Source organism: Sycon ciliatum, chromosome 4 (assembly GCF_964019385.1).
Source record: "Sycon ciliatum chromosome 4, ocSycCili1.1, whole genome shotgun sequence".
In the NCBI taxonomy this organism is placed as follows: Eukaryota; Metazoa; Porifera; class Calcarea; order Leucosolenida; family Sycettidae; genus Sycon; species Sycon ciliatum.
In genome coordinates this window covers 32,344,690-32,366,211 of record NC_088646.1, presented here as the reverse complement: position 1 = coordinate 32,366,211, position 21,522 = coordinate 32,344,690, and the positions used below count along the sequence as shown (strand labels likewise).

At 45.8% G+C, this 21,522-nt stretch overlaps 2 protein-coding genes across 2 annotated transcripts; one reads left to right on the top strand and one right to left on the bottom strand.

Annotated features, from left to right (window-relative positions):
- Positions 1-511: 511 nt before the first annotated feature.
- On the top strand, positions 512-15,763 carry LOC135815703 (arsenical pump-driving ATPase-like). The gene is made up of 16 exons (XM_065329032.1): positions 512-740; positions 6,628-6,775; positions 7,147-7,207; positions 7,535-7,628; positions 7,999-8,149; positions 8,464-8,571; positions 9,225-9,378; positions 9,816-9,877; positions 10,424-10,719; positions 10,989-11,136; positions 11,396-11,456; positions 11,978-12,062; positions 12,802-12,952; positions 13,223-13,330; positions 14,185-14,385; positions 14,622-15,763. The coding sequence occupies exons 1-16, from the start codon at positions 622-624 to the stop codon at positions 14,754-14,756; spliced, it is 2,082 nt and encodes a 693-aa protein (XP_065185104.1). The 5' UTR covers positions 512-621; the 3' UTR covers positions 14,757-15,763.
- A 2,872-nt stretch (positions 15,764-18,635) lies between these two features.
- Positions 18,636-20,375, bottom strand: LOC135815702 (LAMP family protein lmp-1-like). Its single transcript, XM_065329031.1, has one exon. It carries the CDS (start codon positions 20,332-20,334, stop codon positions 19,399-19,401), a length of 936 nt encoding a protein of 311 aa, XP_065185103.1. The 5' UTR covers positions 20,335-20,375; the 3' UTR covers positions 18,636-19,398.
- Between the last annotated feature and the right edge of the window lie 1,147 nt (positions 20,376-21,522).

Sequence of the window (21,522 nt, the reverse complement as noted above, 5' to 3'; positions counted from 1 at the left end):
GCGTGATTTGGGTTCGACCTTTAGCAAGATGCACGCTATTTTTAGTACGCTGTTGCCACGAGAGTAGCTTTGATTTCGCGCGGTACAACCATTTTTGTCACCATATACGCGATACAAGGTGAAATGCGTACGGACTATGCAATATTTGGCCAAAACACGTACCGTTGGTCACAACGATAAATCAGCCCCCATAACGTTTATACGCTGCAGCTTCAACGCTATTTGGGTGATCAAGGTACGAGTACCGTAAAAAATAGCGTTACCGTTGTTTGCTAAGGGTGTCTAATGTCTTCAAAACGAAACAATCAACACAAACAAAACTTTGCCGAACAATTTCCCCAAAAATCACGAAAGTCACTTCAGGTGTGACGTATAATCCACCATGCATGCCAATTATTTTTTGTACGCCGCGTAGTATACAACGTGGCGTATCACCGTATACGCACAGATCAGGTGAACATGCATGAAAATGAAACGTGTATGATCATTCAAAAAATTCCATTGACGTGGATTGCATACACAAGATAATTTCTCATTTTGTTTGAAAGGTATTCAATTCGTACAGTTGTTGTTTGTTGTTGGATATACCTGTCGATAGCTTTGCAACCCATATATACGGCAATGGCGTCCGAGGACCTAGATGACGTTTTGGAGCCATCATTGCAGAACATTCTTGATCAGGACTCACTGAAATGGATTTTTGTTGGTGGAAAGGGAGGCGTCGGAAAAACAACATGCAGGTAAAATACACTTCATAATTACCATGATATCATTGCATTTGTGATTGCCCGCACAAAAGGCTTCTGAGATATATCATTGCATGCTGATGTCTAGCGATTCTCTTAAAATGTTGGAGTCCAAACACATCTGATGTCGTGACACTTGTCGTCATAATAGTAATAATGATATTAAATCACTGTGATTGACAGCACGAAATTCACGTAGCACCACTTAACTTCGATATCTCCGAAGCGCTAACCAACAGCCTTCCAACTCGTCGTCTTAATAATAATAATAATAATAATAATAATAATAATCAACGCAATAAATAGAGTAAGCTGCGCACTCAGTACAAACACCATAAGCAAAACTTGTTTTCATGTATATAAAGAAGCTTGTTCCTAAACGTTTTCGTCGCCATCTCATCAGAGGATTACTGGCAAATCAACAAAAGCTCTTAACTCAATATATATACGCACAATGCAAGTAATAATTTAGACCCTAACTAGCGCGATAAAATGAGAGCTGAAAGAAACATTACACCATTCAACGATATCAGGTGACAACAGATGCGATAAATGCGATAAATTCACCACTAGAAAGTTACCATGCAACCACAAACGAGAACTACTGATCTAAATTCACAAACAATTTCAACGTAAACAAATTCTTTTTCTGCCTACACAAAATCGGCTTGGTGGTAAAAATGTAAATAGACTCCAATACACGCAAATACCTTTGACTACGTGAACGAGACCAAACAGAAAAGCAATTATCAGCATAACTAGAACCGGTATGTGGGTAGGACCCTTCAGCACCTGGAGGCACGGATCCACCAGCATGTGCCTCTTCACGTTATGCCTGTTGAGGCACGGTCGTCAAGGCCTAGACGAGGTCGTCCCCCAAAGATTGGTACTGCGACTGGAGGTGCACCCTCGCTGGGGACGGAACCAACTAGGGTGTCGTTGTCTTCTTCGTCGGCATCGGCTTGTTCGTCATTGCCTTCGTCTTTACCGTCTCTTCCTTCTATCCCGTCATCATCGTTGGTATCTGCGGTTTCGTCTTCTTTGACTTCCTTGGTACCGTCATCCGGTGTGTCCACCTCCGGTGGCAAAAAGCGTGGCCGGCCACCGAAGAAACCACCGGATGGTGTGTCTGCGGGACCAGTGACTCGCTCTAGGGCGAGGTTAGCAGAGTCTTTATCGTCTCCGTCGTTGTCGTCATCGTCGTCGTCAGCGTCTTCCTCATCTCCCTCCTCCTCTTCATCAACATCAACAGCCATTGGAACGTCAAAGGGAGCATCATCGCAGCAGGCAGTGCCAGTAACGGACGTGCCTTTGGTACTGACATCTACATCGGCCTCGTCTGGATTGGCAGTAGCGGCAAGGAATGTCAGGTCGGTTTCATTGTCACGTAATTCCAAAGTATGTACTGGTTCTAGTAGCGTTGTTAGGGTGTATGAATCTTCTATCGCCAACCATCTTGTTCAGAATAGTGATTGTCGTTCTAGTTATGCTGATGATTGCTTTTCTGTTTGGTCTCGTTCACGTAGTCAAAGGTATTTGCGTTTATTGGAGTCTATTTACATTTTTACCACCAAGCCGATTTTGTGTAGGCAGAAAAAGAATTTGTTTACGTTGAAATTGTTTGTGAATTTAGATCAGTAGTTCTCGTTTGTGGTTGCATGGTAACTTTCTAGTGGTGAAGTTATCGCATTTATCGCATCTGTTGTCACCTGATATCGTTGAATGGTGTAATGTTTCTTTCAGCTCTCATTTTATCGCGCTAGTTAGGGTCTAAATTATTACTTGCATTGTGCGTATATATATTGAGTTAAGAGCTTTTGTTGATTTGCCAGTAATCCTCTGATGAGATGGCGACGAAAACGTTTAGGAACAAGCTTCTTTATATACATGAAAACAAGTTTTGCTTATGGTGTTTGTACTGATGGGCAGCTTACGCTATTTATTGCGTTGATTACATTTTTATCTCCACGGAAGCTTTTTAATAATAATAATAATAATTTTTTAAAAGAGGTCGGAGGCGGATAATACTTTAAAACGAAGGTAAGTTATGGGTCGCAAATATCCACGCAAACACACATCCAGTCATAATAAGGCACTTGTCATAAGTATCCGAACGTTTTCGGTCCCTTCTCATCAAGGATTATACAGGGAATGGCTCAAGCTGGAAAGACTAAAACTTATATAGCGTAAAGATAATTAGATAACAACACTCGTGACAAGGTGGAAAATTATCAAGTTTAGCACGACACAAAACTCGAAGGAAAATAATAATAGTGACAACAACATAGTGAGCAAATTAAGTTACATTGTTACCACCTCGACGAGGAGTAACACCAAACAATTGTAGCGACAACACATTTTCTTTCTGTACGCAAAGTTCAGGATCTAACTTACGGATATACAAAGCTTCTAACACAGCCAAATGTAACGCACATCTACCACGTGACAATATTGAGAAAACATTATCACTGTACAACTCACGACAATTGGTACGGGCTGACAGATGTTGCTTGATTGACGAAGTGCGATTCTTAGCTCCATTGGGTGTTGTCTCCTCCAATGTCCCGTCATCTCGCCTCTTCGTGGCATCACCACTATCTGTCTCTTCGCGTTTCCGCGGCCTTCCACGTTTCTTGACACTAACCGTTGGGTGCGCGATACCCGGTGTCCTTTCCGTTACGTCTCCTCCATTGCGGATTTCTATTGAGCTTCTTGCTCCCACTTGTCCGGTGTCCGATATTGAGGTTAGTTTTCGCGGTCTACCACGTTTTCGAATATTGACTGTTGTTGTCACTTCCGTTGTCGTTGTACGTTCGTCCTCATCAGTCCGTATTTTCACTTGGCTTCTCGTCACCCTTTCCGACGCCGACAGATCCTTTGTCAGTTTCGTCAGTTTCAGTGGTAGACCGCGAAAACTAACCTCAATATCGGACACCGGACAAGTGGGAGCAAGAAGCTCAATAGAAATCCGCAATGGAGGAGACGTAACGGAAAGGACACCGGGTATCGCGCACCCAACGGTTAGTGTCAAGAAACGTGGAAGGCCGCGGAAACGCGAAGAGACAGATAGTGGTGATGCCACGAAGAGGCGAGATGACGGGACATTGGAGGAGACAACACCCAATGGAGCTAAGAATCGCACTTCGTCAATCAAGCAACATCTGTCAGCCCGTACCAATTGTCGTGAGTTGTACAGTGATAATGTTTTCTCAATATTGTCACGTGGTAGATGTGCGTTACATTTGGCTGTGTTAGAAGCTTTGTATATCCGTAAGTTAGATCCTGAACTTTGCGTACAGAAAGAAAATGTGTTGTCGCTACAATTGTTTGGTGTTACTCCTCGTCGAGGTGGTAACAATATAACTTAATTTGCTCACTACGTTGTTGTCACTATTATTATTTTCCTTCGAGTTTTGTGTCGTGCTAAACTTGATAATTTTCCACCTTGTCACGAGTGTTGTTATCTAATTATCTTTACGCTATATAAGTTTTAGTCTTTCCAGCTTGAGCCATTCCCTGTATAACAGGTATAATCCTTGATGAGAAGGGACCGAAAACGTTCGGATACTTATGACAAGTGCCTTATTATGACTGGATGTGTGTTTGCGTGGATATTTGCGACCCATAACTTACCTTCGTTTTAAAATAATAATAATAATAATAATTCACACACCTCGCATCTTCCGTGAACCTGTTAGACAGGAGCAGGGTTGACGCATCTGTCAATAGTGTCAAGCCAAGTTAGTCGATCTCCTGCAGCCCGGAGAGCGCTCTCCATGGAGAGATCCGCTGCCTTCAGGTCGTGCTGAATCTTATCTATCCACCGCAATGGTGGACAGCCACGTGTTTTTTTTAATGTCGTTTGTATTGGTGGATAGCTCCAGTGCTTGGAACGAGGCGGATTCTGAACGCTCTGTTATTATTTTTATAATATAGACATAACCTACGCGGAGACAACAGTTTAATTATGGCAATGAAAAGTATGAACTGCGCACTCATTCTAAACACACATCAAGGCGAAGGCGGTGGGGTAGTTCCAAGAACGTTTTCTTGTGATAGTCATCAGTTGGAATAACATTACATTGTTAATACGGGAGAAAAAAATAACGGAGTATACATGTATGGAGAGAAGGTGCAAATATCTGTGAAATGAGAAAGAGAAAAGGTGCAAACATTTGTGAAACAAGAAAGAGAAAAGGGTAGCGAGCAGCTTTTGGCCTGTTTAGGCCACACTTTGTTTTTTCTATGTTTCTCGTCGGCAAATTTTAACAAAAGGTACGCGGGCGGGCGGAAAAAAAACAAAAGCCAAGGAAAAAACAAGAACAATTTCTACTGAAAACTGTACTAGTATACATTTTACAATTTACATGTATATGCGTGATTGATACAAGACACTGCGTATACCATGTATACAGTACTACATTGTACAATCATGTACATGTAGTCCCATACATGATTGCACTACATTATCACATCAGCCCACGAATATCAGGCAAACTGCAACAATGTCAATGAGAGCATAAAGTTTGATTACGAGATGGCGAAGAGAACATACATTTATCTGCTATCGCATCAACAAACGTTTCCCACTCGTCATAAATTTTTGGTTTTGTTACTTCAACGTTCTTGTGTCCGCTTATGAAACTCTGGTCTCCGCTTATCAAACTCTTGTCTCCATGCTGCTCATCTTTTCCTTGCCATGCGTCTATTGCTTGGATTTTCTGCCTACGACATCGTTCCACAGACGCCAGTTGCCGCGGAACTCGTCCGACTTACTGTTCCTGGGACCCACGAGGCTCAGCTCAGCCAGTGAGCGACTGAAAGCTTCGTCATGACAGCCTTCATCGCAGAGAACGGACGAGGAGCGCTCCTTTGCTGCATGCTGTGGTGCGAACGTTTACGATTATTTATTGACGCATCTAGCTGCTGCAGCATGTGCAGTGTACATACATGTACACATGTACGTAGTATGAACTTTTTTTTTCTTCCGAAATTTCTGAAAACCTACGCGGGCGATGACGAGAAACATAGAAAAAACAAAGTGTGGCCTTATCAATAAAGTAATTTCACCTCCAACAAATGCGCTCTCTGGCTTTCAAATTAATTCTAGCCATTCATTATTCTCATCCATCACTGGTGAGACCCATAGTGGTCGAAACAGCGCTGTATGGAGGAAAAACTATTTTGTCAGTATCTACAACTTGGAGTCATGTTGCTGGTGTGTAAGGTCGGCCAGAGAGTGCGTTTAGTGGAGGTGGAATTACTTTATTGAGAAAGAGAGAAGGTGCAAATATTTGTGAAACAAGAAAGAGAGAAGGTGCACATATTTGTGAAGCAAGAAAGAAAGAATGTAAAGAACTCTTCCTCTCCTCTCCTCCATGCGCTCTCACAGCCGACTCACTGCTACCCTCGGTAGCCATTACACACACCAACAAGGAAGGGTTGCAGGTAGATACTGAAATTCCTCCTGACAGCTGTTTCGCCTTCATAAGGCTCATCAGAGAAGGTGATATTGAATAGTGAGTCGGCTGTGAGAGCACATGGAGGAGAGGAGAGGAAGAGTTCTTTACATTTTATTGGCCGAATAGTACCGTTCACCATTTGAAAAGAAAGAAAGAAGGTGCAAATATTTGTGAAACAAGAAAGAAAGAAGGTGCAAATATTTGTGAAAGAAGTAAGAAAGAGAGAAGGTGCGAATATTTGTGAAGCAAGAAAGAGTGTGAAAATAAAGCCAACTAACAATGGTGAGGAGGAGAGACCTACCGAGTGAATGACTTCGATGGAAGAGATCAACAGGATGCCAAATGCACCCAATTCGAGAAGATTGTCCTCATTGGGTTTGTTTTCTTGTGATAATGTTCTGTTGATGTTCTGTTTCCAGCTGCTCTTTGGCAATACGATTGGCTGAAGTGCGGGAAAAGGTTCTCATCCTTTCTACAGATCCAGCACATAACTTGTCGGATGCCTTCAAGCAAAAGTTCGGTTCTGATCCGCTGCTTGTGGAGGGGCATAAGAACCTCTATGCAATGGTAAGTGAAATGTGTCTCCTGCTCTGTGGTTGTGTTATAGTGTAGCTCTGGCATCGACGAGCTCGGGTGCAGGCAGCTTAGTCGGGCTCCTTGTATGTGTCCGGTGCTGTGTTCTTATTGCTGTAGACTAGGGCTGCTCGGAATGGTTTGCCTGACGGTGTGTGATGTGTTACCCAGTCCAACGTGTTTGTTTCCAACGTGTCTCTCTAACCCTCTAGCACTATATCACGATTAGGGATGCACTTAGTACTCAGACCTCCAAAAAATAGGGAAGAATCCGGGGTGGTGTGTCTGTGTGTGTGTGTGGAGGGGAGGAGGTACACAACATTGTTGAGTCCTGGTTGTTGTGTTGATTTAATCTGTACTTGCAGGAGATTGACCCAGTACCAGTGGTGGAGAAGGATAAGCTGGAGGAGTTGCTGGCTCGTGATGGTAAGTCTTATAGTAACTTAGTGCAGTTTCCAGTTTCCTTCTGGGCTGCTCTTGCTGCAGCTGCAGAAGTCTTGGGAAGTGCTTGATAATGGTCTGCGGTCCTAGTTGCTGGTGCATGTAAACTATAAGGTATGTTTCACATTGTTTTGCGGCCAGTTGGTTCTAAGTGTGGACTTCATAGGAAGACTGCGGATTTACTGTTCCAAGTCTCTTTAGGACAGTGTTAGCATTGGTATAAGCGTGATACGTTTCTTTTGTGGCACAAACCCCACAGGGTACCAACGATCTATTCATTTACTTGTCGGCCTATGTATTTTCTGTCCAAAGGCATTGGAGGTGGTCTCGGTTCGCTTTTCGGAGGCGACATCATGAAAACGTTTCCGGACCTTCAGGAAGTCATCAGCCTCACGGGTATCTTCAAGTAAGCAAAGTTCGTTTATGTGTGTTATAATACTATGCAGCTCCATTAGAGCTATGGATGGTGATGATAATAAGCCCATTAATAACTAATAATAAAGTGTGCGCTGCATGTGGAAATGTACTGTCCATGTAACCAAACATGAACATTCGCAGCAAAGTGTTTGAACGTTTTCTCACAGCCCTTATTGAGGATTGCATGCAATTGTACAGGGACCCTAGTATCGATAATGGAGTCGTTCACTGGGTTGCTGCTATATTTACGCAGTTTACTATGAATCAATGTACTACTGCATACTGCATACCGGTGGTCTATCATACCTGACCCACCTGTCTCTGCCGTGTTATGTGTATGTTTCCCTTTCGTGCTTCAGGAAACTGAAAGGCTTGGACTTTTCGGTGGTCGTGTTCGACACTGCGCCAACCGGCCACACTCTGCGACTGCTCTCCATGCCGCCGGAAGTGGAGCGCGGTCTAGGCAACCTGATGGCCATGAAGGACAACTTTGCTGGCATGCTGGGGCCGGTATGTTCAGCATACTGGTGGTCATGATGTTGCTGCTCTGATTATGGGTTTTGGTCCACGGACATATCCTGTGCCGCATATCATGGCGGCAATCCCTGTTCGAAGTAGCATCAACACACACAATTTAATAATTAGTCTGGGATGCTAAGCTGCCTGTGGGGTTCACGGTTGTGTTTGGAACTAGTGAGCAATGGAAATTCCTGGGTGGTTGCCTCATACCTTCATTTGTCTAAAAAAGCTCTTTGACTTGGAGTGCTGTGCCATGTTTTTGCATCTCAGTCAAACTGTTTCTTGAAACTTGTTCGCCACCGCAGCTCTCTGGAATAATGGGTCTACCAGCCATTGACTCAAATGTAATCTCATCGCGCCTTGCAGACGTTGTACCAGCTCTCAGAGATATCAATATTGAGTTCAAAAACCCGGTGAGTGATGAATGGCATTGCACGTTGTCTGTGCGTTGTGTTATTTCTACTACTTTCTAGTTTCTAATGCGAGTACTTCACACTCACACTCAGGCTGTTAGGTAGGATATCAACACATCACTGCGTATCACGCTGATCACATCTCTTCACATGCCTTCCACACCACGGCATGCGTATACAATTGGCTGTGCTTCCATGTGCGTGAAAATCAGCACATTCTCCCTTTGTTCTGTGTTTGTTCTCACTAATCTGAGCAATCTCCCAACTGCTGCTCCTGGTACCTATACATTGTATAAAAGCTGTTGCCCTGCTTAATAATTTTTCTGCCTGTATCTCAACTGACAAGAAGGCAATGAAAGTACTTGTGGACATTTTGGAATGTTGTTTGGAAAGAGCTTGAAGCTTGTTTTATTATTCTTTAGTCTGATTGCCTTCTGCTTCTAGTAATGTTCATCAGCACCCATGTTCGTTGTTGCAACCACTCACACATGACCATTTGGTCACTTGGTAGATTCGAACAAGCGAGCAAACAAACCCATTAAATGCCGCTGGACCCTGGCTCCGCTGAGCATGCTGCGTCACGCCTTTGGCAACGCTCGGGGATAATCTTCTGTTCCCTTTCTCACATGTGTCGTCAAATTTTCTGTGTGCAGGATTCCACCACGTTTGTTTGCGTATGCATTGCCGAGATGCTGTCTCTGTATGAAACTGAGCGGCTTATCCAGGAGCTGACCCGCATTGACATTGACACACAGAACATTGTCGTTAACCAGCTAGTGTATCCATTGGCAAGCACTGCTGAAGCAAGTAAGTACTGTGCAGTGTGCTATCGACAGTATCGTGTAGGGATATTGAAGAGCTCTCTGGTTTTCAGTGACGGCTCTGACCCGATTGGTGGTGGGGAGAGAGAGAGAGAGAGAGACAGAGAGAGACAGAGAGACAGAGAGACAGAGAGACAGAGAGAGAGACAGAGAGAGAGACAGAGAGAGAGACAGAGAGAGAGACACAGAGAGAGACAGAGAGGGAGATATATTTCAGTACTGATATACATGATTGTATTCTCCCGTGCATTGCCATCACTGATGAAGAGTGTTATCCGTGTGTTGACAAGAGCCATGGCTTTGTGAATGTTTCTCTGCGGCAGTGTTATTTTCCTCTTTTTGTGTGTCACTCGTCACGTGATACTCCGCTTGCATTGTATGCTCTGTGATTGCTGTTGGTTTCCTTGTTTGGTATTTCCACAGAGGCGAATGGATGCAAGATGTGTACAGCGCGGCGAAATATTCAGAAGAAGTACCTTGACCAGGTATGTTGGGTGGCGTTTTGCGAGATTCATTGTGTCTCTCAGGTTGGCCCTTGCTGTGACGGCGGGCCTCTACAGTTTCCACTGTTTTCTGGTCTTGTTGGATGAAAATGTTGTGCACTCGCGATAGCACAGCCGCCTTTCCGAACAGGAGAAAAATCGTGTACGTCAGGGAGGGCACTTACCTGTAGATGTATGGTACATGGCATGCGTGCAGTGCATCAAAGCACGAAAAGTATATCTGACCCAAAGCCTGCTCGCTGTGGGAGCATTGAAAGTGAAACCGTATTTATATGAAAGAAGTACGTTTTTCCCATTCCGTTGTAGTACATGTAGTATGATTGTCTATGCACTGTTGCCACATTGACACAGGGGCAAGATTCTTACTGACGAACAGTGAACTTTCTATGTGTACTCGACCGCTCAGCTCATGTCTTGCCCTGTCTTTGCTGTGATCGTGTGCTTTTTCTCTGCGTTTTTTGCAACTGTGGAAACTGATCATCTGCCAATTACCTGTTCTTGGTTGTGGTGTATCTCCTGTACATGCAGATTGATGACATGTACGAGGACTTTCACGTCACTAAGCTGCCGCTCCTGCCCAACGAGGTGCGTGGCCTCGAGGACCTGACGGACTTCTCGACGAATTTAATACGGCCCATCTCTCCCAGTGTGTGTCCGCAGGACCGGATGCCGCATGAGTGTGCTGCCGGTGTCAATGTGGCCCCGCCGCCTTTGGAATCGTCCGTTGACGACCTGGACCCGTCCCTTCTCAACATTGTCGAGCAGCAGTCCCTGAAGTGGATATTCGTCAGCGGCAAGGGTGGCGTGGGCAAGACCACCTGCAGGTTAGTTGTGTGCCTGGCAGGGGTGTAGGAACGGGAACTTCGTAGAGTTCATTTACATGGCTTAGCCCCACTGGCTTTGAAAACCTGACTTTGCCAAAATGTAGGCTCCGAAACCCATCTTTACTGTACCGACATGTTTGTTTGTGACATTGTGTTTGTTTTTAGTTGAAGTATGCGTTTGAGATGTATTCAATACTGTTCATTCTCTCTCTCTCTCTCTATCTCTCTCTCTCTCTCTCTCTCTCTCTCCCTCCGTGCATTGCGTTTAGCTCGGCATTGGCTGTTCAGCTGTCTAATGTTAGGGAGAAAGTGCTGATCATATCCACAGATCCAGCACATAACCTCTCGGATGCGTTCAATCAGAAGTTTGGCAGCGAACCGCACCTCGTCACCGGCTTTCGGAACCTTTACGGCATGGTAGGAGTTGGATTGTGTACTGGGTACCTATCATGCTTTTGTTTGGATTAACGTATTGGGCTCTGGTTGTTGTAGAGTAATCGTACAATTGCATGCTTTTGCTTTATCAGTGTGTGACTCTGGGCGTTGTGGAGTAGTCCTACAGCTGTACCAGTATGTCTGATGTGAACTGTGAGCTATCTCTCCAGGGTGCGGTTCTCATTGATTGTAGCTTGACTGATCAATCTGTTGCCTGCAATGTGCATGTACCCTGCTCCAGGAGCTGGACTTGGCACCGATATCTGAAGCACAAGATGACGTGCTGGCTGGCGATGAAGACGGTACGGTAGAGCTCGATAGTCCTGATGACACTGTGGCAGTGGCAAGAGAGGTTCTTGCACGATTTGATACGCTTGACCTACGCTGCCTATGCGTTGCTCGACATGCTGGCAAAGACATAAAATCCTAGCACATGTACTCGTAGTAAAGGTCAACTATAAACTTGGCTTTCTTCACTTTCTTGACTAGGGGTATCAATGTTGCCTGTAGTAGTCCTGCCGAGAAGGCATGACAAGTCATAACGAATGAACGCACATGTAAGCGGGAGACAGAAGGGAGCTAAATGTATACCGGTAGTTGTCCTGGCTGCTGCCGCTTACCCCTTTATGTAGTTGTCCTTGCCGTAATTACTTATTACTAGTGGTGTCTTGTCTCCACAGAAGTATATTGCTACTTGCCCGTAGTTTGCTTCTCGTCGCATGCATTGCTGTTTGTAGTGTGATCGTGGAGCCAGTTCTGGTTGCATTCGTTTAGCGTTTCACCACACAGGCATGGCGTTGATTTGTTTGGCTTCATTACACAGATAGCGGCTTAATCTCGCTGGTCTCCGACTTCGTCAAGTCCTTTCCCGGCATCACAGAAGCGCTTGCCCTGGCAGAAGTTCTCAGGTATGTGTGGTGTTGCAGGCGCCGACCCTGGCAGCTATGTTGCAGTGGGTCTGCACAGTGTCTATCAGTACCCTGCAGTGGGTGTGTACAGTGTCTATCAGTACCCTGCAGTGGGTCTGCACAGTGTCTATCAGTACCCTGCAGTGGGTGTGTACAGTGTCTATCAATACCCTGCAGTGGGTGTGTACAGTGTCTAGCAGTACCCTGCAGTGGGTCTGCACAGTGTCTATCAGTACCCTGCAGTGGGTCTGCACAGTGTCTAGCAGTACCCTGCAGTGGGTCTGCACAGTGTCTATCAGTACCCTGCAGTGGGTCTGTACAGTGTCTATCAGTACCCTGCAGTGGGTCTGCACAGTGTCTATCAGTACCCTGCAGTGGGTCTGCACAGTGTCTATCAGTACCCTGTAGTAACATACCAGTATGCGATGGTGGCTCATATCATTTAATGCCGCATTCCTTAATTAAGGTGACAAAAGAGAAGTGTTCTGACCGTATATTATCTAGTTGTAGTGGTGGACAGTTGTTTATTACCCGTATCCTTGTGTCCCTTCTCTTTTGTACCGAACCTTTTCTTTCTTCCGGTGATGTATTTTGTATTGTATTTTATTATTTTACTTTGACATTTCCAACAGACCCTAAGGTCTTCTTACAGGCTGCGTGTCATTGTCTAATCTGTGTGCCCTGTACTAACTACTTGTACCTTTTCGTTCCTCTGTTCGCCATCCTGTGTTGACTGTAGAATGGTACAGGTCCTAGACTTCTCAGCCGTTGTGTTCGACACCGCTCCGACTGGCCACACCCTGCGCCTGCTCTCCATCCCGCTTGCCATGGAGGAGACGCTGGGCAAGGTGATGGGAATGAAGGACTCGTTCTCCTCGATGATGTCTGGGGTGAGTTGCGCGGGTCGCTTGGTCTTGTGCTTCCGCCGCTGCCGCTGAATCACTGCGGGCACACTCTCATTGTGTCTTCTTCGATGCCTGTGTATGCTGTGCTTTGTTACAGACCCTGGCCTTGCATGCTGTATGCTGTGCTTTGTTTCAGACCCTGGCCTTGCATGCTGACTAGTACTGCTCTGCTTTATGAGTGAGGCTGTTCTTGTTGGTGTGAGATCATACACGTGCTGTGTGCATTGCTCTCCTTTCTTGGCTTCTTTCCTGTAGGTTGGCTCAATGTTCGGTATGGGTGACTATAGTCCAGATGCCATCAGTTCTAATCTTGACGGTATCTTGCCAGCCATCAAGGACATCAACAAGCAATTCCAGGACCCGGTAAGATTTCCATTCAAGCACTTGCCCTTGGATGCTTGTGGTAGTCTGCTACTAGACTGCTAGGCATATCAATTAAGAGATTTTAAGATGCAGTTGACGTGAATTTCATTGCCATCTTGGACTACCAAGATGTCTCCATAAGCTTGATATGTAGCTGGGCCTAGGGATTCATGTACAGCCGACCTACCCTTATAACGATATTTGCGTCACACCAAGAAATATTGTTATAAGGGTAATATTGTTATAGGGGTAACTGGTTCATTTCATACACATACGTCATAATGCATGGATTTTGTTCATTTTTTACACTCTTCATAGCGTAAAAAACTGACATACATGCACATTATGTGCACAGCAAGGTGCCCACTGGTGCCCCATTGCATTTCGCCATGTCCCAACGACTTATCAAGTGAAACTTGCCCTACCTGGATAGTAGGCTCTACATATTCCCTGCTAGATATTGTTATAAAATGGAAAATGTCGATTGGCCAGTCCATTTTTTATCGTTATAGCAATATTGTTATAGACGTAAGGCATTGTATACACAAGAGGTTATCGTTATAAGGGTAATATCGTTATAGAGGTTATCGTTATAAAGGTAGGTCGACTGTATAGTTGTGGACTGATTGAAATGCGATGGGATAACCGGGGCCGGCGCCCTTACTGCTTTTAGCGCCGCGTACATGCACTGTAGTTACTGGTATCGTAAAATGGCGCAGCACTGCTCGCGGCTGCAAGGCCAGCGCCCCGTGGCCGCTTGAACGGGTTTCAATGTCCGCGACAGTACTTGTACACTATACTATAGTTGAAGAGGCGACAGTGTTCTTTTCTGCTGTTGCTGCTTCCCTGCGTAGACCAAAACAACGTTTGTCTGCGTGTGTATCGCGGAGTTCTTGTCCTTGTTTGAGACCGAGCGCCTAGTCCAGGAGTTGACTCGCTACCGCATCAATGCGCGCAACATTGTTGTCAACCAGCTGTTATACCCGCTGCACGGACCGCTCAACTGTGACATGTGCAAGGCAAGACGTAGCATTCAGCGCAAGTACTTAGAGCAGGTGAGTGGCTAGGTAGCGTTGAGTTTGTTTGTTGTATGCTAGCCTGGAACGGTATGGTGGAGATAGATACATAAATGACACAGGCAGCAGGACAAACAAACACACACACACACACACACACACACACACACACACACACACACACACACACACAATGTCCAATGCTTAGAATGGAATGGACTGGAATGTTGGACTAGAAAAAGAACTGACTCTGTGTTTATGATGTCTTGTTGTAGATTACTGAACTATATGAGGACTTCCATATCGTTAAGATGCCCTTATTGCCAGAGGAAATACGCGGATCCCAGGCTGTGGCTCAGTTCTCGTCTCGTTTGATAAACCCGTACGATCCGTCTTGTCCTGTTGCATAGTACCATCTACCCAGGCTCCTGGGTGAAATCGTTTGTCACATTCAGCCTTCAGGACCATTGCACGATGCAGCAGTGTTTCCTGTCGAAGCTGTTGATCATATTCGCTTCTCATACTCCCCATATATTTTGTCCCGTATATGTTGTCACCTTGGCTTCAGAGAGAAGTTCGTTCATGTTCCCCTCTTGCTGATGCTGGTCGCACGGCCAATCGAATGTCTTACTTCGAAGTATAGTGAAAGATCATAGGGGTATGTAACCGGCACCATACGTAGTATTCACATGTTCTCATGTAGCAGTTGACCGACCACTTGATGACGTGTTCTTCATGATTGCGGTCTCTTGCCATTGCTGGCATCTCCCAAACCGGGTCCGTGTTTCGTCTCTTTTTATCACTCGCCGTCTGTCTATCACCCACTGATAGGATTAGGAGCCAAGGGCATGTGCATGTGCGCATGTTTTGTTTTTTTAGACCCAGGCATGGTATTTCATTAGTACTTCACATTATTATTTTCACCGTTTCATTCTGCTGAAGTCCAGGTCGCCGACCTCTTGAAACAGGTTTCTACTTGAAGTAGCGCCGAATAAAAGCACCCTTCTTTCCGCGCATGTCTCGTATTGCTACGTTCTCTGTATTCTGTATACTGCGCATTCCCCGTATTTCTACGTTCTCTGTATTCTGTATACTTATTACACAACTATTTATCTCCTTTCCAGCCCGAATATTTTTTAATGCTGATTACCCATCCATCATCTCGCACTTCACACTTTCTCTGGACTACAACAATTACTAGTCCTTGTCCAGTGAAACTTCGTATAACTGACACCCTAGGGACGGAAAAATCAGTACTTCCAGGTACTTTATCTACATGTAGCTTATCCGGGGCCAAATGGCTGGAGAAGGTGAGGCAGTCTTTTTTTTTTAAATAACTACCAGTGCTCTATATCTGATGCAGAGAACACCATGCTTTTCTCTCGGCATTGGATATAAAGTAGTCGTTTGAAGAACAGTGGTATGTCCAGGGTAAAGAGCATGACTGTACTACTAGTATTCCAATCAAAAGTTTCGAGCTGCGCCCATCCTCCGAAGCGGCAAAATATGAAGTGAGAGTGTGGCACACCATAATTATAGACCTACGTGTACCATGCTATGCATGCATGTGCACCGGCATATCTATGGCATTGAGGGTTCTGTAAACAAAATCATCCAAATTTGCAGGTGCTATGCACGGTAAAAGTTGGATGGGTCTTCCCTTGCATGCTCTCTCTAATGCAGCACACGATAGAGTTGGATTCAGAGACATCATTCACAATTCTCTTGCTGAGTAATGCCTCTACGATCACCTTGTGATTATGAGTTATACATACATACATACATACATACGTACATGCACGGTGCCCAGGTGCTTGGTCTTACATGTATAATGATTAATCTACACGGTAGATCTACATGTAATAGTTGTAATTGTTTCCCAAGATCATGCTTCCCATACATTCCGATCAACACACACCATCAGAAAGGACAACGGCATAACAGCAACGGCTCCAGTTTTGCAGATGTGCATGGGCGCGGGCAGCAGGTTGTGCACGATGCCAGCATTCTGGGGTCTGCATGGGTAGATCTATAATAATTATTATGATTGTATCCACTTCCGGAATTCCTGGAGCTAAATTACCATGATTACTCCATTACTTGTAAAGACCTTAAGTACATGTAATTAGTTGTAGATCTATAGACCCCATCCCATTGTCCTACTTGAATGACGTCACTTGAAGATTATTGATACAGCTGTACAGTAGATGTGCACCTCTGTTGCACTTGAAAGCAGGGAGTAGTACAATAATAGCCTGAATAGGTATTGTACTAGTCTATAGTACTACTCCCTGCTTGAAAGCAACTGGAAGTCTAGCATCCTGTTCGCGTTCCACGTTCTTGGCGGATTCACGCTGGGTCTGATTACCAGGTTTACACTACAGTGCTAGCTTTGTCCTTGCTTGGTAATTAATATTTCCTATGCCCAGTACACATGGTATAATAGGCGCTAGGGGCGGAGTGCACATGCCCTTGTGATCTCATCCTTGAGCATCATATCTAAACAAACTTTATTTTGTTTGCTTTACGAAATGAAATGAGTGCTCCGGTATCCAAAACAGTGCCAACGCCCATTCCGGCCTGCAGTGGCGATGACTGAACGTCTGCCGGAAGTCCAAGTATCGTAGTCTGCGTTCGCCTTACCCGGAAGAAGGTAGCGGGAGGACGACTTGAGACATCTGCGGCGCAGCCATCAATCGTGAATGGCATCATACCGTCGTCATGCGTCATGGCCATTGATGCCAGATAAAATGGAAAATCGCATGAGACAAGAGACAAGGTCAAGAGACCTTGCGTCCTGTTCATCTTATTCTGATTCTCTAACGTCACCTACAAGTGTACATGTAAGTACGTAGCAAGAAGATCACCTCAGTTCTCAGTTCTCTACCTAGCCGACTGCAGAGGACATTGCGGGCTGCCTGCACTGGCTACAGGACAGCAGTGGAAGCACAATCTCACTGCCCTACCTATCATGAGCGCATACATGTACATTCCTAACGACCTCCACTCAGCAGGTGTACTCTCGGCTAGCCGGCTTTTTATAGCCAGGGAGTAGTACAATACCATAATTATATAATGTATTGTACTACTCCCTGTTTATAGCTCTGCCCGTCTTTGACATGGTGCAAAACCGGTAGTCTCTGACCGAGAGAAGATTTACTCTTGATTCGACTGAGATAGTAGACAAACCATAATTATGTACAGTAAAGACCATAATTAATACCGGTAATCTTTATTTCAGGATGACCGTAAAGGCTAACGCCGATGGGGGAGGGGGGATCTCCTACCATGTTGTGATTTTAGAAGGTAGGGGTCAAGTACCAGCATGGTTATCTCACACATTGCCCGGCCAGTAAGAAGCAATGTACCAGGATAATGACTACTAGTATTGAGTATTGTCCTGCAGCCGCACGCACAGGCAGTGACTAATTGAATGTGGGTCATTTCACTTCTGTATGGTGAGCACATGATAATTGTCTGTGCCAAGCTACCATTCATTCCATCTGCTTCTCTCTTCAAATCAGCACATTACTAGAACAGCGGTCAGGAAAGTGGTGTTGAGATCATAGAGATCATCACGTTTGTAATGGTGTCACATGAATGGGGAGAAGCTTCCCTACTGCTTCCCACCCAAGTACAGCCATGTACGGCACAGCTATGCTGTAGCCCACCAGCCATGATCATTTCACCATTACTTGCTACTTCTGAAATGTGAACAGAATCTGAGTCCTGAACTGTGCATGTGGTGTACGGTGCACTGTATGCACATGATGAGGGAACACCTTATAGCAAGGGGAGAGAGAGAAAGAGAGAGAGAGAGAGAGAGAGTGTGTGTGTGTGTGTGTGTGTGTGTGTGAGAAAGAGAGAAAGAGAGAGAGAGAGAGAGAGAGAGAGAGAGAGAGAGAGAGAGAGAGAGAGAGAGAGAGAGAGAGAGAGAGAGAGAGAGAGAGAGAGAGAGAGAGAGAGAGAGAGAGAGAGAGAGAGAGCAGCTGCAACAGCAACTCGGCCACCAGGGCTTATCCACTGGTGTATGCCAAAAGATTTCTGGCGTCGTCTAAAACATAATGCGTGACGAGGTTCCAATGTTAGCAAACCGGTATGCATAAACCGGTATGCATTTGCTTGGCAGAGTATCAACTCATTACAGGGAATTGCTAACTACTGGCATGATGGTGCAATCTCATGAACACTATACTATCTATAGCAAACACACACACACACACACACACACACACACACACATACTACCTATACGTACATGTGCCACTGAGCGGACATCACAAGGAGCATTTGTCACAGAAATCTTTAAGACTCAAATCCAGCGTAAATTTCGAGGAAGGATGGCCAAGTTGTTAATGCGGGGTAGAGTAGTATACTATAGAAGCAGGGACGATACTAAACGAAGCAATACGTGGGGAACAAGTGAATTAGCACACAGCGACTACTTGGTGTGTGTGTTGGGGGGGGGGGGGGGCATACATGTGCATGCACTAAAAAAAACTACGCTAACTGGTACTCGAGGAGGTAAAACTGCGAACACGAGCAACCCTACAATACAGCTGTCATGGTTCTGTGTTGTATGAATTGTGACAGAGATCAACTAAAACATAGCTATCATACCATCAGCACTCTCCTCAGTAAGCGTAGGAGGGGGCACAAGAAGTAGAAGAGAGAAAAAAACCGTGTAAACAGCAAACAATAACATTGGCATATTCCCAAAAGGAAGGTCAAGGGAGAGCGGCTGACAAACGATCGCACGCATGCATGTATGCGCGCACATGCATGCACACTCACGGACAGAAAGACAGACATATACATGCCCACGCACATACACATGTGAACAGTACACGTGCATGCACCCAAACTATGCCGCCATTGCATTGGGCACGCAGGATGATCCGGGAACAGAGAGCTACTACTAGTACATAGCCGGGATGTACAGTAGCACTGCACTGCACCGCGCGCACTGCACACGATTCTCATTCGCACACAACAAGTCATGCTTCGTGCACACCGCACACCAGCCCAAAGGCGGTCGACCAGCCGAAGGTGCTAAACCTTTTCGTAGCCACCCCTCTTGCTCGTACGCCTATTGATTGCGTAGGCAACCAAGACGAGAAGGAGCAAGCCGGCGAGAGCAGCACCGACTGCAATGGGTACAATGCGGTTTGCGGCTTTCCCTGGCGCAGGTGCATCGCAGCTTGTCAGCTTGCCGTTGTTGAACGGGTCGATGACCAAGTCCTTGTAGAGCAGAGTGACATTAGACGTTGAGGTTTCTGATGATAAAACAACCGTCTCGTTGTCCGCACACTCGTAACCATTCGTGCTGTCGCTGGATATGTCGACCTCTGCAGTGAACGCCTCATCCTGTGATGGTTCAGCTGATGTATTGAAGTATTTCTCATCCGTGTAGTCAACCATCAATGAGAAGTTGGCCACGCTCCAGTTCGTGTTCTTGCCGTCCATATGGACATCCACATTTATTGTAAAGATTTGGCTGTAGTTGGTGCCAAAAAGAACGACTAGCCGGCCAGGCTCTCCGGCAGTGGCGTTTTCGGGACAAACGCTGTCGTTGCTGATTTTCGCAGACGTATTCAAGCCCGGCAAGGGGAAATAGCTGACTAACGTGGTTGGAGCACCCTGCGCGCTGGACACATAGGGAACCTCGAACGAGGCTTCCAGCGCCACGCTCATACACGGAACGCCGTTGTCGTTTTCCACGACATACGTGTGTTGCCCATATTCCTCGTCCTCCCCAACTACTTCCATAGCCACTGCATCATACTCGTCGGTCTCTCCGGTGGCCAACGGTGCAAGTCCTGACACCAGCACGACGACTGGCAGCCATTTAGCTACAAACATTGTGCAGATACGTGGCAAGAAATCACCGAGAAGAAGTTCTAATCTGAACAAGGAAACGCCGAATCTTCCAGCAGAACAGTTTTGAGGAAAGGGTGGAATAATTTTTTTATGGAAGTCGTCCTGCATGCATGCACCGATGCAGGCGCATTGAACGGGTAGGTAGCTTGTTGCTTTGCTGAAGTACTTGTACTTCGAGCTCAAAGCGGAAGTGGCACGGATCGAAGGCGCCGGGTGACAGTTGTTTAGCACATGCGTTCCGCGGTACATTCTAGCTTACGGTAGTTCGCGCTAGCGCTACTGTGTCAGTATGCACGCATGCATGCAGTCAGCTGTGGTCACGACACGACGTAAGTGTCTACACGTGTGATCCACCTGATCACCACGATCACTAGTGTGACTGCCTGCCTGACCTGTACAACATAGTACATACTCCTGGTCCTAGAAATAATTCCGGTAGTAGATCTACACAGTACTAATACAGTAATAGTAGATCCTCTCGCCTTGCCCTTTGTCACACAGTTTGTGGATGTGACCCGGTGACCTCGTGACCGGTTACGGCGGTCTTGATCATTAAAAAAATTAATTATGAGTTACTCAGACATACAGTGTACATGTACATGACTTGTACATTGTAGTAATTATTAGTATCAAAGTATGGTACTGTAATCTACTCGGATCGTAATGTACTAATGAGCTGAGCCTGAATAAAATTTAGAAATGCGTCCAGTCACTGGCAGTCAGCAGTACAGGCATTACCGGTAGTGCGACATACAGTACATGTAGTGGTAGGAGTACTGTACACATTGTTTTGTCATTCTCACAACTACTACTGAGTATGTGAAGAAGAGGTTGATGCGACTTCGGCGATGCTTGGGGTGTGTGGCTCCCAACATGGGAGCTCGCGGTTTTCCTGCCGACTTGAATTCTCACTTGACTGACTCACGACTGCCATCCAGAGCACAAGAGAAGTCCATCGAACCGTCCACTCAGCAAACCTGCAAGAAAGCACCACCCCCTGCTCAATACACAGTGTTTCGGGGACTCATCCCTCATCAGTTGAGCTTGAGTAGGCTGAGGAAGATTGTGCATGAAGAGCAACACTTATAGTGCTCTCTAGGCACAAACATGATCAGGGATACAAACTTACAGAGACGTTCCGTTTCCAGCGCAACTAACTCCTCGTGAACACCAGATCGTGAGTCAGTGTCGCTCCTGGACGGTGAGAACAGACGTCGAGGACCCTCGGTCATTCTCTCCCCCTCTCCCCTTCCCCCTCTCCCTCTCCCCCTCCCCTCCCCCTCCCCCTCCCCCTCC